We start from the raw sequence: 19,619 nt of genomic DNA on the forward strand, positions 1-19,619 counted from the left end.
CCTTCACTTCCTGAATCTACCAAATACATGTCGGGCGGTATGGAAACTGCGATAGGAGGAGGTTTGTTACAGTGTGTCACCCCTGTAGTAAGGAGATTACATGAGGAGGAGGTTTGTTACAGTGTGTCACCCCTGTAGTAAGGAGATTACATGAGGAGGAGGTTTGTTACAGTGTGTCACCCCAGTAGTAAGGAGATTACATGAGGAGGAGGTTTGTTACAGTGTGTCACCCCAGTAGTAAGGAGATTACATGAGGAGGAGGTTTGTTACAGTGTGTCACCCCAGTAGTAAGGAGATTACATGGGGAGGAGGTTTGTTACAGTGTGTCACCCCAGTAGTAAGGAGATTACATGAGGAGGAGGTTTGTTACAGTGTGTCACCCCAGTAGTAAGGAGATTACATGAGGAGGAGGATTGTTACAGTGTCACCCCAGTAGTCAGGAGATTACATGAGGAGGAGGTTTGTTACAGTGTGTCACCCCAGTAGTAAGGAGATTACATGAGGAGGAGGTTTGTTACAGTGTGTCACCCCAGTAGTAAGGAGATTACATGGGGAGGAGGTTTGTTACAGTGTGTCACCCCAGTAGTAAGGAGATTACATGAGGAGGAGGTTTGTTACAGTGTGTCACCCCAGTAGTAAGGAGATTACATGAGGAGGAGGTTTGTTACAGTGTGTCACCCCAGTAGTAAGGAGATTACATGAGGAGGAGGTTTGTTACAGTGTGTCACCCCAGTAGTAAGGAGATTACATGAGGAGGAGGTTTGTTACAGTGTGTCACCCCAGTAGTAAGGAGATTACATGAGGAGGAGGTTTGTTACAGTGTGTCACCCCAGTAATAAGGAGATTACATGAGGAGGAGGAGGATTGTTACAGTGTGTCACCCCAGTAGTAAGGATATTACATGAGGAGGAGGTTTGTTACAGTGTGTCACCCCAGTAGTAAGGAGATTACATGAGGAGGAGGATTGTTACAGTTTGTCACCCCAGTAGTAAGGATATTACATGAGGAGGAGGTTTGTTACAGTGTGTCACCCCAGTAGTAAGGAGATTACATGGGGAGGAGGTTTGTTACAGTGTGTCACCCCAGTAGTAAGGAGATTACATGAGGAGGAGGTTTGTTACAGTGTGTCACCCCAGTAGTAAGGAGATTACATGAGGAGGAGGTTTGTTACAGTGTGTCACCCCAGTAGTAAGGAGATTACATGGGGAGGAGGTTTGTTACAGTGTGTCACCCCAGTAGTAAGGAGATTACATGAGGAGGGGGTTTGTTACAGTGTGTCACCCCAGTAGTAAGGAGATTACATGGGGAGGAGGTTGGTTACAGTGTGTCACCCCAGTAGTAAGGATATTACATGAGGAGGAGGAGGATTGTTACAGTGTGTCACCCCAGTAGTAAGGAGATTACATGATGAGGAGGTTTGTTACAGTGTGTCACCCCAGTAGTAAGGAGATTACATGAGAAGGAGGTTTGTTACAGTGTGTCACCCCAGTAGTAAGAAGATTACATGAGGAGAAGGTTTGTTACAGTGTGTCACCCCAGTAGTGAGGAGATTCATGATGAGGAGGTTTGTTACAGTGTGTCACCCCAGTAGTAAGGAGATTACATGAGGAGGGGGGTTGTTACAGTGTGTCACCCCAGTAGTAAGGAGATTACATGAGGAGGAGGTTTGTTACAGTGTGTCACCCCAGTAGTAAGGAGATTATATGAGGAGGTTTGTTACAGTGTGTCACCCCAGTAGTAAGGAGATTACATGAGGAGGAGGTTTGTTACAGTGTGTCACCCCAGTAGTAAGGAGATTACATGAGGAGGAGGTTGGTTACAGTGTGTCACCCCAGTAGTAAGGAGATTACATGAGGAGGAGGTTTGTTACAGTGTGTCACCCCAGTAGTAAGGAGATTACATGAGAAGAAGGTTTGTTACAGTGTGTCACCCCAGTAGTAAGGAGATTACATGAGGAGGAGGTTGGTTACAGTGTGTCACCCCAGTAGTAAGGAGATTACATGAGGAGGAGGTTTGTTACAGTGTGTCACCCCAGTAGTAATGAGATTACATGTGGAGGAGGTTTGTTACAGTGTGTCACCCCAGTAGTAAGGAGATTACATGAGGAGGAGGAGGTTTGTTACAGTGTGTCACCTCAGTAGTAAGGAGATTACATGATGAGGAGGTTTGTTACAGTGTGTCACCCCAGTAGTAAGGAGATTACATGAGGAGGAGGAGGAGGTTGGTTACAGTGTGTCACCCCAGTAGTAAGGAGATTATATGAGGAGGTTTGTTACAGTGTGTCACCCCAGTAGTAAGGAGATTACATGAGGAGGAGGTTTGTTACAGTGTGTCACCCCAGTAGTAAGGAGATTACATGAGGAGGAGGTTGGTTACAGTGTGTCACCCCAGTAGTAAGGAGATTACATGAGGAGGAGGTTTGTTACAGTGTGTCACCCCAGTAGTAAGGAGATTACATGAGAAGAAGGTTTGTTACAGTGTGTCACCCCAGTAGTAAGGAGATTACATGAGGAGGAGGTTGGTTACAGTGTGTCACCCCAGTAGTAAGGAGATTACATGAGGAGGAGGTTTGTTACAGTGTGTCACCCCAGTAGTAATGAGATTACATGTGGAGGAGGTTTGTTACAGTGTGTCACCCCAGTAGTAAGGAGATTACATGAGGAGGAGGAGGTTTGTTACAGTGTGTCACCTCAGTAGTAAGGAGATTACATGATGAGGAGGTTTGTTACAGTGTGTCACCCCAGTAGTAAGGAGATTACATGAGGAGGAGGAGGAGGTTGGTTACAGTGTGTCACCCCAGTAGTAAGGAGATTACATGAGGAGAAGGTTTGTTACAGTGTGTCACCCCAGTAGTAAGGAGATTACATGAGGAGGAGGTTGGTTACAGTGTGTCACCCCAGTAGTAAGGAGATTACATGAGGAGGAGGTTTGTTACAGTGTGTCACCCCAGTAGTAATGAGATTACATGTGGAGGAGGTTTGTTACAGTGTGTCACCCCAGTAGTAAGGAGATTACATGAGGAGGAGGAGGTTTGTTACAGTGTGTCACCCCAGTAGTAAGGAGATTATATGAGGAGGTTTGTTACAGTGTGTCACCCCAGTAGTAAGGAGATTACATGAGGAGGGGGTTTGTTACAGTGTGTCACCCCAGTAGTAAGGAGATTACATGAGGAGGAGGTTGGTTACAGTGTGTCACCCCAGTAGTAAGGAGATTACATGAGGAGGAGGTTTGTTACAGTGTGTCACCCCAGTAGTAAGGAGATTATATGAGGAGGTTTGTTACAGTGTGTCACCCCAGTAGTGAGGAGATTACATGAGGAGGAGGTTGGTTACAGTGTGTCACCTCAGTATTAAGGAGATTACATGAGGAGGAGGTTTGTTACAGTGTGTCACCCCAGTAGTAATGAGATTACATGTGGAGGAGGTTTGTTACAGTGTGTCACCCCAGTAGTAAGGAGATTACATGAGGAGGAGGAGGTTTGTTACAGTGTGTCACCTCAGTAGTAAGGAGATTACATGAGGAGGAGGTTTGTTACAGTGTGTCACCCCATTCTCCTCCAGCTGATCCAGTTGTCTCCTCTTCTCCTGAATGACCCTCGAGGATGGACAAGGACCGAAATGAGACGACTAAGAGAATATTACACTTCACTCTGGAGATCCTCCACCTGCTGACCGGAGAGGTGAGGTGACCCATCTACATTTCCACCATTGTTGTCCCCACCATCTACATTTCCACCATTGTTGTCCCATCTACATTTCCACCATTGTTGTCCCCCCATCTACATTTCCACCATTGTTGTCCCCATCTACATTTCCAACATTGTTGTCCCCATCTACATTTCCACCATTGTTGTCCCCATCTACATTTCCACCATTGTTGTCTCCATCTACATTTCCACCATTGTTGTCCCCCCATCTACATTTCCACCATTGTTGTCCCCATCTACATTTCCAACATTGTTGTCCCCATCTACATTTCCACCATTGTTTTCCCCATCTACATTTCCACCATTGTTGTCTCCATCTACATTTCCACCATTGTTGTCCCCCCATCTACATTTCCACCATTGTTGTCCCCATCTACATTTCCACCATTGTTGTCCCCATTTACATTTCCACCATTGTTGTCCCCATCTACATTTCCACCATTGTTGTCCCCATTTACATTTCCACCATTGTTGTCCCCATCTACATTTCCACCATTGTTGTCTCCATCTACATTTCCACCATTGTTGTCCCTCATCTACATTTCCACCATTGTTGTCCCCATCTACATTTCCACCATTGTTGTCCCCCATCTACATTTCCACCATTGTTGTCCCCCATCTACATTTCCACCATTGTTGTCCCCATCTACATTTCCACCATTGTTGTCTCCATCTACATTTCCACCATTGTTGTCCCCCCATCTTCATTTCCACCATTGTTGTCCCCCCCATCTACATTTCCACCATTGTTGTCCCCCCCATCTACATTTCCACCATTGTTGTCCCCATCTACATTTCCACCATTGTTGTCCCCATCTTCATTTCCACCATTGTTGTCCCCATCTACATTTCCACCATTGTTGTCCCCATCTACATTTCCACCATTGTTGTCCCCATCTACATTTCCACCATTGTTGTCCCCCATCTACATTTCCACCATTGTTGTCCCCCATCTACATTTCCACCATTGTTGTCCCCCCATCTACATTTCCACCATTGTTGTTCCCCCATCTACATTTCCACCATTGTTGTCCCTCATCTACATTTCCACCATTGTTGTCCCCATCTACATTTCCACCATTGTTGTCCCCCCATCTACATCTCCACCATTGTTGTCCCCCATCTACATTTCCACCATTGTTGTCCCCCATCTACATTTCCACCATTGTTGTCCCCCATCTACATTTCCACCATTGTTGTCCCCCCATCTACATTTCCACCATTGTTGCCCCCCCCCCATCTACATTTCCTCCATTGTTGTCCCCCATCTACATTTCCACCATTGTTGTCCTCCATCTACATTTCCACCATTGTTGTCCCCCAACTACATTTCCACCATTGTTGTCCCCATCTACATTTCCACCATTGTTGTCCCCCATCTACATTTCCACCATTGTTGTCCCCATCTACATTTCCACCATTGTTGTCCCCCCCCATCTACATTTCCACCATTGTTGTCCCCCCATCTACATTTCCACCATTGTTGTCCCCACATCTACATTTCCACCATTGTTGTCCCCCATCTTTGGCCCCGCTCTATGTTCTGGATGTCTCTTTGTAGGTGAAGTCTCCAGAACTGACCCCAGTATTCCAGATGTGCTCACTAGAGCTCTATACAGGGGGCACAATCTCCTCTTTGTAGTGGGGGAGGAATACTGGGGTCAGTCCCCTCATTGTCTCTCTCCATACACAGGATTACACCATAGTGAAGAAGACATGGGGGGAGTGTGTGGCCCCCAGCAGCCATCTCCATGAGTCAGGAGGATGGAGCAGGGCCCGGGGCCCCATCATGGAGCCCCCACCTCACTCACTGATACATGAGGAGAAGATCCTAGAACTCATCCACAGGATCACTGAGCTGCTGACTGGAGAGGTGACCCTGCTGGACATTATACAGTAATGGGGGGGTCTGGTGATGACTGGAGAGGTGACACTGCTGGGACATTATACAGTAATGGAGGGGTCTGGTGATGATTAGAGAGGTGACCCTGCTGGGACATTATACAGTAATGGAGGGATCTGGTGATGATTAGAGAGCTGACACTGCTGGGACATTATACAGTAATGGAGGGGTCTGGTGATGCTTGGAGAGGTGACCCTGCTGGGACATTATACAGTAATGGAGGGGTCTGGTGATGACTGGAGAGTTGACCCTGCTGGTACATTATACAGTAATGGAGGGGTCTGGTGATGACTGGAGAGGTGACCCTGCTGGACATTATACAGTAATGGAGGGGTCTGGTGATGACTGGAGAGGTAACACTGCTGGACATTATACAGTAATGGAGGGGTCTGGTGATGATTAGAGAGGTGACACTGCTGGGATATTATACAGTAATGGAGGGGTCTGGTGATGATTAGAGAGGTGACACTGCTGGGACATTATACAGTAATGGAGGGGTCTGGTGATGATTAGAGAGGTGACACTGCTGGAACATTATACAGTAATGGAGGGGTCTGGTGATGATTAGAGAGGTGACACTGCTGGGACATTCTACAGTAATGGAGGGGTCCGGTGATGACTGGAGAGGTGACACTGCTGGGACATTATACAGTAATGGAGGGGTCTGGTGATGATTAGAGAGGTGACACTTTTGGGACATTATACAGTAATGGAGGGGTCTGGTGATGACTGGAGAGGTGACTCTGCTGGGACATTATACAGTAATGGAGGGGTCTAGTGATGACTGGAGAGGTGACACTGCTGGGACATTATACAGTAATGGAGGGGTCTAGTGATGACTGGAGAGGTGACACTGCTGGGACATTATACAGTAATGGAGGGGTCTGGTGATGATTAGAGAGGTGACCCTGCTGGGACATTATACAGTAATGGAGGGATCTGGTGATGATTAGAGAGCTGACACTGCTGGGACATTATACAGTAATGGAGGGGTCTGGTGATGCTTGGAGAGGTGACCCTGCTGGGACATTATACTGTAATGGAGGGGTCTGGTGATGACTGGAGAGGTGACACTGCTGGGACATTATACAGTAATGGAGGGGTCTGGTGATGACTGGAGAGGTGACTCTGCTGGGACATTATACAGTAATGGAGGGGTCTAGTGATGACTGGAGAGGTGACACTGCTGGGACATTATACAGTAATGGAGGGGTCTAGTGATGACTGGAGAGGTGACACTGCTGGGACATTATACAGTAATGGAGGGGTCTGGTGATGATTAGAGAGGTGACCCTGCTGGGACATTATACAGTAATGGAGGGATCTGGTGATGATTAGAGAGGTGACACTGCTGGGACATTATACAGTAATGGAGGGATCTGGTGATGATTAGAGAGCTGACACTGCTGGGACATTATACAGTAATGGAGGGGTCTGGTGATGCTTGGAGAGGTGACCCTGCTGGGACATTATACTGTAATGGAGGGGTCTGGTGATGACTGGAGAGGTGACACTGCTGGGACATTATACAGTAATGGAGGGGTCTGGTGATTACTGGAGAGGTGACCCTGCTGGTAAATTATACAGTAATGGAGGGGTCTTGTGATGACTGGAGAGGTGACACTGCTGGGACATTATATAGTAATGGAGAGGTCTGGTGATGACTGGAGAGGTGACACTGCTGGGACATTATACAGTAATGGAGGGGTCTGGTGATGATGATTGGAGAGGTGACACTGCTGGGACATTATACAGTAATGGAGGGGTCTGGTGATGATTAGAGAGGTGACACTGCTGGGGCATTATACAGTAATGGAGGGGTCTGGTGATGACTGGAGAGGTGACACTGCTGGGACATTATACAGTAATGGAGGGGTCTGGTTTTGACTAGAGAGGTGACACTGCTGGGACATTATACAGTAATGGAGGGGGTCTGGTGATGACTGGAGAGGTGACACTGCTGGGACATTATACAGTAATGGAGGTATCTGGTGATGACTGGAGAGGTGACCCTGCTGGGACATTATACAGTAATGGAGGGGTCTGGTGATGATTGAAGAGGTGACACTGCTGGGACATTATACAGTAATGGAGGGGTCTGGTGATGATTATAGAGGTGACACTGCTGGGACATTATACAGTAATGGAGGGGTCTGGTGATGATTATAGAGGTGACACTGCTGGGACATTATACAGTAATGGAGGGGTCTGGTGATGATTAGAGAGGTGACTGCTGGGACATTATACAGTAATGGAGGGGTCTGGTGATGACTGGAGAGGTGACACTGCTAGGACATTATACAGTAAAAGAGGGGTCTGGTGATGATTAGAGAGGTGACCCTGCTGGGACATTATACAGTAATGGAGAGGTCTGGTGATGACTGCAGAGGTGACACTGCTAGGACATTATACAGTAATGGAGGAGTCTCGTGATGACTGGAGAGGTGACACTGCTGGGACATTATACAGTAATGGAAGGGTCTCGTGATGACTGGAGAGTTGACACTGCTGTGACATTATACAGTAATGGAGGGGTCTGGTGATGACTGGAGAGGTGACACTGCTGGGACATTATACAGTAATGGAGGGGTCTGGTGATGATTAGAGAAGTGACACTGCTGGGACATTATACAGTAATGGAGGGGTCTGGTGATGATTAGAGAGGTGACACTGCTGGGACATTATACAGTAATGGAGGGGTCTGGTGATGACTGGAGAGGTGACACTGCTGGGACATTATCCAGTAATGGAGGGGTCTGGTGATGACTGGAGAGGTGACCCTGATGGGACATTATACAGGAATTGAGGGATCTGGTGATGACTGGAGAGGTGACAGTGCTGGGACATTATACAGTAATGGAGGGGTCTGGTGATGACTGGAGAGGTGACACTGCTGGGACATTATATAGTAATGAAGGGGTCTGGTGATGATTAGAGAGGTGACACTGCTGGGACATTATATAGTAATAGAGGGGTCTGGTGATGACAGGTGACACTGCTGGGACATTATACAGTAATGGAGGGGTCTGGTGATGATTAGAGAGGTGACACTGCTGGGACATTATACAGTAATGGAGGGGTCTGGTGATGATTAGAGAGGTGACACTGCTGGGACATTATACAGTAATGGAGGGGTCTGGTGATGATTAGAGAGGTGACACTGCTGGGACATTATACAGTAATGGAGGGGTCTGGCGATGACTGGAGAGGTGACACTGCTGGGACATTATACAGTAATGGAGGGGTCTGGTGATGATTAGAGAGGTGACACTGCTGGGACATTATACAGTAATGGAGGGGTCTGGTGATGACTGGAGAGGTGACACTGCTGGGACATTATACAGTAATGGAGGGGTCTGGTGATGATTAGAGAGGTGACACTGCTGGGACATTATACAGTAATGGAGGGGTCTGGTGATGATTAGAGAGGTGACACTGCTGGGACATTATACAGTAATGGAGGGGTCTGGTGATGATTAGAGAGGTGACACTGCTGGTACATTATACAGTAATGGAGGGGTATGGTGATGATTAGAGAGGTGACACTGCTGGGACATTATACAGTAATGGAGGGGTCTGGTGATGACTGGAGAGGTGACACTGCTGGGACATTATACAGTAATGGATGGGTCTGGTGATGATTAGAGAGGTGACACTGCTGGGACATTATACAGTAATGGAGGGGTCTGGTGATGATTAGAGAGGTGACACTGCTGGGACATTTTACAGTAATGGAGGGGTCTGGTGATGACTGGAGAGGTGACACTGCTGGGACATTATACAGTAATGGAGGGGTCTGGTGATGATTAGAGAGGACACTGCTGGGACATTATACAGTAATGGAGGGCTCTGGTGATGATTAGAGAGGTGACACTGCTGGGACATTATACAGTAATGGAGGGGTCTGGTGATGATTAGAGAGGTGACACTGCTGGGACATTATACAGTAATGGAGGGGTCTGGTGATGACGGTATCATTGTGTGTCAGGTTCCTATAAGGTGTCAGGATGTGGCGGTTTATTTCTCCATGGAGGAGTGGGAGTATGTAGAAGGACACAAGGATCTGTACCAGGACATAGTCATGATGGAGGATCACCGGCCCCTCACATCACAAGGTAAGAGGAGACATATATATAGATATCACTCTCACTACATGGTGTCGGTAATATCATAACTCATTTATGAAATGTAAAATATGGTTAAAAAAATCAGAAACATAAAAAATTATCAAAATTACGATCTGGCGTCCGATACATTTGAGCTGACTGTTTCCAGATATTAAGTTCTTTGTGACGTTATGGAGGTAGCTTTGCAATATAATAAAATAACACATAGGAATAAAATGTGCAGATTTATTGTTGCTGATCCTTCTTATTGTGATGTCACATGTTTATTATAACGGGGCGTTACCTGGGGCCTCTGGAGTGCGTTCTTTTAGGTTATTCTGTTTGTTTATTATTTTTGAAAAGCAAAATACTAACTTAAAAGAATTAATAAAACATAATGCAAATTTATTGTTTACAGGTAATAAACAGTAATGATTACATTAATGTTGACAATATAAAAATGAAATTATATATATACAGTGTTTATTTTTGAAAAGCAAAATATATATTTTTTAATTAGTTTTATTGAAAAGTTAACAAATCAGGCGTCAGGCCCAATAAAGTGCAAAAAGGTCACAATCCAAGTCCTCACAATAAGGCACTCGAAGTCTAGTACATGTGAACTGAATGTAAACCACAGAATAACCCATCCTATGTCGAGCAATACAAATCAGTCAGAGAAAATAAAATAAACAACACCAAACTGAGGTATATAAAATAAACATATAGCGAACAGACGCCTAAAACAGTAACTTTGAACTATACAACGAGAATTGTAGATACCACCGTGTTTCAAAAGAGGTGGATAAATAATTCGACCTAACAGACCCATGCATCCACATATACGACAGAGAACAGCCAGCCAGAGACTCAGAGGAGTTCGGACAGAAGACAACAGTCAAGATCGAATGGGAGCTGTTACGGGGTCCGAGGAGAAGACCTAGAATAGGAACATTGAGTTAATGGAGAGGAGCACCAAACACCCCACACATAGAGAAAGTTACCCGGGTGTTTCCTATTCTTGTATACGATATGAGAGAAAGGGAGTGTTGCATTAACAAGCGCCTTCCATTGAGATATAGTAGGAGGGCCGGGGTCCATCCATTTGAGAGCAATAGCTTTCCTGGCCATGAACAAGGTTTCCCGCAAAAGTGTGCGTACGTGATGCGTCCATATCTCCTCATCCAAATAGACAAATCAAGGGATCAGGAGACAGGGTGAGCCAGAGTAGCGAGAAGGCGGAGGACTTCATGCCAAAAGGACATAATGGAGGGGCAAGCCCATATCAGGTGCCAGAAGTCGGCCCTAGCAGCTCCACAACAATGACGAGCATCAGAGTCAGAACGACCCATTCTATGCAATCTAAGGGGGGTAATATAACTATAATGAATAATTTTCAATTGGATCAATTTATTATTAGCTGCCAGGGACACTTGTATTTGGGAAGAGAAAATGGCCTCCCAATCATCTTTAGTCAAATTAGGAATATGAGAGTCCCAATGCCGGACCGCTGGCAATGGGGAGCGGGAGTTCTTGGCCTGAATGAGGTGTGTGTAGAGGATGGACTCCAGCCCCCTAGATCCTTGCGATTTCAGGACTCCAATGAGAGGGAAAGCCGAGATCGGTGAGCTCCCCCGTAGGGAACTGGGCATTCAATGCATGGCGCAGCTGTAGGTATTTAATAAAACAGTTTCTTGGTAAATCGTATCTAGATTGCAACTGGTCAAATGAACATAGCACGTTGTCACGGTATTCATGTTCTAAAGTGAGGACCGTACATTCTGCCCAAAAACTGGGTCCAGAGCAGTATCAAGATGGGGTGAGGTGAGGGTTATACCACAATGGGGTATCCTCGGGCACGTCAGTATAACCATAGAGGCCCGCCAAACCTTTATAGCTAATTTATGGAGAGGTAGATATGCCCGGCCACCGTGGGTGGGGCTCTCTAGCAACATCCGCAGGGTCAAGGACGGGATGAACCGAGCAAGAGATTGCACCGAATCAGGCCCGACATCATCTCTAATCCAATGCCTAATATATCGAATCTGACCCGCTAAATAATAAAGATAGAAGTCTGGAAGCTACATACCCGCTTCCAACTTGGGCTGTTGTAATGTAGTTAGGAGAATTTTAGGCCTATTGGGGCCCCAGATAAATGGAGAGAGGAGGGAGCGAATAGAGTCAAAAAAAGACTTAGGAACAGGAACGGACGCATGTTCCAGGACGTATAAACATTTAGGTAAGATAATAAGTTTGATAAGGTTTATGCGGCCGGTGACTGACAATGGCAGTGTGGCCCATATGCGAAATTTGGATTTAAAGGGGTACTCCGGTGCTTACACATCTTATCCCCTATCCAAAGGATAAGGGGTAAGATGCCTGATCGCGGGAGTCCCGCAGCTGGGGACGCCCGTGATCTTGCACCTGGCAACCCGTTTGTAATCAGTCCCCGGAGCGTGTTCGCTCCGGGTCTGATTACGGTCGACCGCAGGGCCGGCGGCGTTTGACGTCACGCCTCCGCCCCCGTGTGACGTCACGCTCCGCCCCTCAATGCAAGCCTACGGGGGGGGCTTGATAGCTATCACGCCCCCTCCCGTAGGCTTGCATTGAGGGGCGGAGCGTGATGTCACACGGGGGCGTGGCGTCACACGGGGGCATGGCGTCACACGCCGCCGGCCCTGCGGTCGACCGTAATCAGACCCGGAGCGAACACGCTCCGGGGACTGATTACAAACGGGGTGCCGCGTGCATGATCACGGGCCTCCCCAGCTGCAAACTGGCAGACCATTCATGACTGGGGGACAATCTTTAGACAAAAGCGGCATCACCGCAGATTTGGTCCAATTGATATATAAACCTGAGAAAAACCCAAAACAATCCATCAGGGCCATAGCATATGGGAGCATAAATACTGGGTCCGAAAGAAACAACACCATGTCATCGGCTTATAAGCCGATACGCTCCTCCCTGCCCCCCACAGACATGCCGCGGAAGCCAGGATCCAGCCAAATACGCAGAGCAAGGGGCTCCACTGCCACCGCAAACAGGAGCGGAGACAGAGGGCATCCCTGACGCGTACCCCTGCCAAGGGCAAACTGGGGAGAGCATACACCATTCACCAGGATCCGAGCCCGCGGACATCTATAGAGAAGGGAGACCAACTTCCGAAAGTTGGGGCCAAAATCAAACTTGGTGAGGACTGCCAATAGATAACCCCACTCCACCGAGTCAAAGGCCTTGGCGGCATCTAGTGACGCTAAGGCCCAATCCCCTCCTAGAGCACTCCCCACCTGGACGGTGGTTTGGACTCAACGGATGTTATCCGACGTGGATTTCCCGACATAAAGCCGGACTGATCAGGGTTAATTATGGACAGAATTACATGATTCAAACGGTTAGCCAAAACTTTAGTAAGAATTTTGTAATCCAAGTTCAACAAGGAAATTGGCTTGTAAGAGCCACACTCTAGAGGATCCTTGTCAGGTTTTAGGAGAACAACTATGGTCGCCTCATACATGGATTCAGGCAAGACGCCATTGTCAAACGCCCTCTCAAACATGGCGAGCAGAGGCGTATGGAGCGTGTTTGAATACCCAAAGTAAACCTCCAGAGGAAGGCCATCTGGGCCCGGAGATTTACCTTTGGTCATGTCCGCCATGGCATCCTGTATTTCCAACAAGGTGAGGGGGGCATCTAACATTGTTCTGTCACCATCAGATAAAACTGGGAAGTCAATGCCGTCCAGGTAGGTGGTCAGCTCAGCATCGTCATACTGTACCTGTGAAGAATTAAGGTTAGAATAAAAGGAGGAGAAACATTGCACCATTTCCACAACGCCTAACAGCTCGGACCCATCTGAGGCCAAAAGTTTAAGAATTGGCGGGACAGAGGAATTCTGCCTAACGATATGAGCTAACAGTTTACTAGATCGATTCCCATGTTCGAAATAATATTGCTTAGAAAAAATAATTTCCTATTGGCCTTCTCATGAAGGTGCAACATATAATGTCGACCCTCACGTAGCCAAGATACTTTATTAGCCTCAGACAGGTCCGCAGCATATCGCGCCTCCAAATCCGCACACTGGCTGGCCAACTCCTCCCTCCTAGAAGTTGACTTTTTAATGACAGAAATCGTAGAACGTAAACAGCCCTGCAGGTACACCTTCAACGTCTCCCACACCAGTACAGGAGAACCCCCAGGAAGATTAGCCTGGAGAAAAGAAGGGGGGCTAGGGAACCCCGGAACGGCAAACGAGAAGAGCCAACCACCTGAGTCCATTCTTGCAAGTCTCAGGATAAGCACCTGGAGCAATAGGAGGGGTGGAGGGGAATGGCCATGAAGAGTCCAGCTAAGATTCAGTGGGAAAATCCAGATGAAGTGTCAGTCATAGCCCAGGGCGGTGGTCCACGAGGGGCACACATCCAGGGAATGCAGGGGGAAAGGCATGGGAGACGGGGCAGGGGAAGAGAAAAGGGAATATGGGGTAAAGAGTCACAGGGCCAAGCACAGGGCATGTGTGGAAAGGGGCCATAGGGAAAATGTACAGTACCTTGTATCCAGCGACATGGGGGGAGGGGGGGGAACAAAAAGAGGGAAAGGGAGATGGAAGGTGAGGCTCACAGCAGAGGACATCACGGCAGGTATCGGCAGCATGGAGCACGAACCGTGAAACAGCTCAGGAGATCCCCGGATCAGCGCTGCCGGCGAAGCCATTCATCAGCATCTTGTGGTGTAGAAAAGAACACGGCCCGGTTACCATCCACTATTCGAAGGCGGGCAGGGTAGGCCATGGAATAGGGCACTCCTCTCTCCCTCAGCCTTGCCTTGATAGAAGTGAAGGAGGCTCTTTTGCGCTGCAGGCCAGAGGAGAAGTCCGGGAAGACTGATACTTTGGCGTTGTGCACTATAATTTCAGGCAGCCGCCGAGCCGACCGGAGGATCAGGTCCCTATCGTTGCAGTTGAATCTTGCCAGCAATTCTGACCACTGTCACTTTAAACATTAATAACTCTGGAACGCTTTTAGTTATTATTCTGATTCCGAGATTGTTTTTTCGTGACATATTCTACTTTAACATAGTGGTAAAATTTTATGGTAACTTGCATCCTTTCTTGGTGAAAAATCCCAAAATTTGACGAAAAAATTGAAAATTTTGCATTTTTCTAACTTTGAAGCTCTCTGCTTGTAAGGAAAATTGATATTCAAAATAAAAAAAAATTTGATTCACATATACAATAAGTCTACTTTATGATTGCATCATAAAATTTACGTGTTTTTACTTTTGGAAGACACCAGAGGGCTTCAAAGTTCAGCAGCAATTTTCCAAATTTTCACAAAATTTTCAAACTCAATATTTTTCAGGGACCAGTTCAGGTTTGGAGTGGATTTGAAGAGTCTTCATATTAGAAATACCCCATAAATGACCCCATTATAAAAACTACACCCCCCAAAGTATTCAAAATTACATTCAGTAAGCGTTTTAACCCTTTAGATGTTTCACAGGAATAGCAGCAAAGTGAAGGAGAAAAATCAAAATCTTCATTTTTTTCACTTGCATGTTCTTGTAGACCCAATTTTTGAATGTTTGCAAGGGGTAAAAGGAGAAAAATTTTACTTGTGTTTGTAGCCCAATTCCTCTCGAGTAAGCACATACCTCATATGTCTATGTAAAGTGTTCGGCAGGCGCAGTAGAGGGCTCAGAAGCGAAGGAGCGACAAGGGGATTTTAGAGAGTACGTTTTTCTGAAATGGTTTTTGGGGGGCATGTTGCATTTAGGAAGCCCCTATGGTGCCAGAACAGCTAAAACCCCCCACATGCCATACCATTTTGGAAACTAGACCCCTTGAGGAACGTAACAAGGAATTAAGTGAGCCTCAATACCTCACAGGGGTTTCACGACTTTTGCAAATGTAAAAAAAAAAAAAAAAAATTATCTAAAGTGCTTGGTTTCCCAAAAATTTTACATTTTTACAAAGGGTTAAAGCAGAAAATACCCCCCAAAATTTGAAGCCCAATTTCTCCCGATTCAGAAAACACCCCATATGGGGGTGAAAAGTGCTCTGCTGGCGCACTACGGGTCTCAGAAGAGAAGGAGTCACATTTGGCTTTTTTGAAGCAAATTTTGCTCTGGGGGCATGCTGCATTTAGGAAGCCCCTATGGTGCCAGGACAGCTAAAAAAAAACACATGGCATACCATTTTGGAAACTAGACCCCTCGGGGAACGTAACAAGGGGTAAAGTGAACCTTAATACCCCACAGGGGTTTCACGACTTTGGCATATGTAAAAAAAAAAAAAATTTTTACCTAAAATGCTTGGTTTCCCAAATATTTTACATTTTTACAAAGGGTTAAAGCAGAAAATACCCCCCAAAATTTGAAGCCCAATTTCTCCCGATTCAGAAAACACCCCATATGGGGGTGAAAAGTGCTCTGCTGGCGCACTACGGGTCTCAGAAGAGAAGGAGTCACATTTGGCTTTTTTGAAGCAAATTTTGCTCTGGGGGCATGCTGCATTTAGGAAGCCCCTATGGTGCCAGGACAGCTAAAAAAACCCACATGGCATACCATTTTGGAAACTAGACCCCTCGGGGAACGTAACAAGGGGTAAAGTGAACCTTAATACCCCACAGGGGTTTCACGACTTTGGCATATGTAAAAAAAAAATATTAAATTTTACCTAAAATGCTTGGTTTCCCAAAAATTTTACATTTTTACAAAGGGTTAAAGCAGAAAATACCCCCCAAAATTTGAAGCCCAATTTCTCCCGATTCAGAAAACACCCCATATGGGGGTGAAAAGTGCTCTGCTGGCGCACTACAGGTCTCAGAAGAGAAGGAGTCACATTTGGCTTTTTTGAAGCAAATTTTGCTCTGGGGGCATGCTGCATTTAGGAAGCCCCTATGGTGCCAGGACAGCTAAAAAAAAACACATGGCATACCATTTTGGAAACTAGACCCCTCGGGGAACGTAACAGGGGGTAAAGTGAACCTTAATACCCCACAGGGGTTTCACGACTTAGGCATATGTAAAAAAAAATATTAAATTTTACCTAAAATGCTTGGTTTCCCAAAAATTTTACATTTTTACAAAGGGTTAAAGCAGAAAATACCCCCCAAAATTTGAAGCCCAATTTCTCCCGATTCAGAAAACACCCCATATGGGGGTGAAAAGTGCTCTGCTGGCGCACTACAGGTCTCAGAAGAGAAGGAGTCACATTTGGCTTTTTTGAAGCAAATTTTGCTCTGGGGGCATGCTGCATTTAGGAAGCCCCTATGGTGCCAGGACAGCTAAAAAAAAACACATGGCATACCATTTTGGAAACTAGACCCCTCGGGGAACGTAACAGGGGGTAAAGTGAACCTTAATACCCCACAGGGGTTTCACGACTTTGGCATATGTAAAAAAAAAAATTAAATTTTACCTAAAATGCTTGGTTTCCCAAAAATTTTACATTTTTACAAAGGGTTAAAGCAGAAAATACCCCCCAAAATTTGAAGCCCAATTTCTCCCGATTCAGAAAACACCCCATATGGGGGTGAAAAGTGCTCTGCTGGCGCACTACAGGTCTCAGAAGAGAAGGAGACACATTTGGCTTTTTTGAAGCAAATTTTGCTCTGGGGGCATGCCGCATTTAGGAAGCCCCTATGGTGCCAGGACAGCTAAAAAACCCCACATGGCATACCATTTTGGAAACTAGACCCCTCGGGGAATGTAACAAGGGGTAAAGTGAACCTTAATACCCCACAGGGGTTTCACGACTTTGGCATATGTAAAAAAAAAAAATAATACATTTTACCTAAAATGCTTGGTTTCCCAAAAATTTTACATTTTTACAAAGGGTTAAAGCAGAAAATACCCCCCAAAATTTGAAGCCCAATTTCTCCCGATTCAGAAAACACCCCATATGGGGGTGAAAAGTGCTCTGCTGGCGCACTACAGGTCTCAGAAGAGAAGGAGTCACATTTGGCTTTTTTGAAGCAAATTTTGCTCTGGGGGCATGCTGCATTTAGGAAGCCCCTATGGTGCCAGGACAGCTAAAAAAAAACACATGGCATACCATTTTGGAAACTAGACCCCTCGGGGAACGTAACAGGGGGTAAAGTGAACCTTAATACCCCACAGGGGTTTCACGACTTTGGCATATGTAAAAAAAAAAATTAAATTTTACCTAAAATGCTTGGTTTCCCAAAAATTTTACATTTTTACAAAGGGTTAAAGCAGAAAATACCCCCCAAAATTTGAAGCCCAATTTCTCCCGATTCAGAAAACACCCCATATGGGGGTGAAAAGTGCTCTGCTGGCGCACTACAGGTCTCAGAAGAGAAGGAGTCACATTTGGCTTTTTTGAAGCAAATTTTGCTCTGGGGGCATGCTGCATTTAGGAAGCCCCTATGGTGCCAGGACAGCTAAAAAAAACCACATGGCATACCATTTTGGAAACTAGACCCCTCGGGGAACGTAACAGGGGGTAAAGTGAACCTTAATACCCCACAGGGGTTTCACGACTTTGGCATATGTAAAAAAAAATATTAAATTTTACCTAAAATGCTTGGTTTCCCAAAAATTTTACATTTTTACAAAGGGTTAAAGCAGAAAATACCCCCCAAAATTTGAAGCCCAATTTCTCCCGATTCAGAAAACACCCCATATGGGGGTGAAAAGTGCTCTGCTGGCGCACTACAGGTCTCAGAAGAGAAGGAGTCACATTTGGCTTTTTTGAAGCAAATTTTGCTCTGGGGGCATGCTGCATTTAGGAAGCCCCTATGGTGCCAGGACAGCTAAAAAAAAACACATGGCATACCATTTTGGAAACTAGACCCCTCGGGGAATGTAACAAGGGGTAAAGTGAACCTTAATACCCCACAGGGGTTTCACGACTTTGGCATATGTAAAAAAAAAAATAATACATTTTACCTAAAATGCTTGGTTTCCCAAAAATTTTACATTTTTACAAAGGGTTAAAGCAGAAAATACCCCCCAAAATTTGAAGCCCAATTTCTCCCGATTCAGAAAACACCCCATATGGGGGTGAAAAGCGCTCTGCTGGTGCACTACTGGTCTCAGAAGAGAAGGAGTTACAAATTTTGCTCTGGGGGCATGCCACATTTAGGAAGCCCCTATGGGGCCAGGACAGTAAAAAAAAAACACATGGCATACCATTTTGGAAACTAGACCCCTTGGGGAGCGTAACAGTGTTACACCTCACAGGTTTTTTGAACAGTGGGCCGTAAAAGTGAAAAAATTGATTTTTTTGCACTATATTGACAGTGTTACCCCAAATGTTTCAATTTCACATTGGGTAATAGGGCAAAAGGCCCCCAAAATTTGTAGAACAATTTTGTCTGAGAAAAAAAATACCCCATATGTGGATGTAAATTGCTCTGTGGACGCACTACAATGCTCAGAATAGAAGGAGTGAAAATTTTGTTGTAATTGAAGTCGGGGGTCATGTGCATTTATAAAGCCCCCAACAGGAAAAAAAAAACACATGTGACACCATTTTAGAAACTTCACCCCTCAATGAACGTAACAAGGGGTACAGCGGGAAATAACACCTCACAGGTTTTTTTTGAAAAGTGGGCGATAAATTGAAAAATTTGATTTTTTTACAGTAAAATGCTGGGGTTACCCAATTATTAACATAATATGAGAAATTGGGTTACAAATTTTGGAGGGCTTTTCCCCCTGACTATAAAAATACATCCACATATGGGGTAACATGCTGGGCGGGCGCACAACAAGGCTCAGAAGTCATAGAGGTCACTTTGTATTTGTGGCCTTTGGCATATCAGTAGCTGACGGTTACATACATTCCGAGGAAAATACAAAAATGAAACACCCACATGTGACACCATTACAGAAAGTACCCACCCTGGGGAATGGGTATAGGGGTAATTTTTAA

At 45.7% G+C, this 19,619-nt stretch overlaps 1 protein-coding gene across 3 annotated transcripts in view; it reads left to right on the top strand.

Annotated features, from left to right (window-relative positions):
- Window positions 1–20: 20 nt before the first annotated feature.
- LOC130297957 (oocyte zinc finger protein XlCOF22-like) overlaps window positions 21–19,619 on the top strand; it is a 29,607-nt gene continuing 10,008 nt past the window's right edge. The window contains exons 1-4 of one of the 3 annotated variants that reach the window (XM_056550824.1): window positions 21–61; window positions 3,561–3,679; window positions 5,400–5,579; window positions 9,598–9,724. In XM_056550824.1, the coding sequence (XP_056406799.1) occupies window positions 3,602–3,679; window positions 5,400–5,579; window positions 9,598–9,724 (385 nt within the window). In that variant the 5' untranslated portion in view covers window positions 21–61; window positions 3,561–3,601. Of the gene's footprint in view, window positions 112–3,560; window positions 3,680–5,399; window positions 5,580–9,597; window positions 9,725–19,619 lie in introns of all 3 variants that reach the window. The other 2 variants (XM_056550825.1, XM_056550826.1) reach the window with 2 other exon arrangements.

The sequence above is a fragment of the Hyla sarda genome (genome assembly GCF_029499605.1).
Source record: "Hyla sarda isolate aHylSar1 chromosome 1 unlocalized genomic scaffold, aHylSar1.hap1 SUPER_1_unloc_12, whole genome shotgun sequence".
NCBI lineage: Eukaryota > Metazoa > Chordata > Amphibia > Anura > Hylidae > Hyla > Hyla sarda.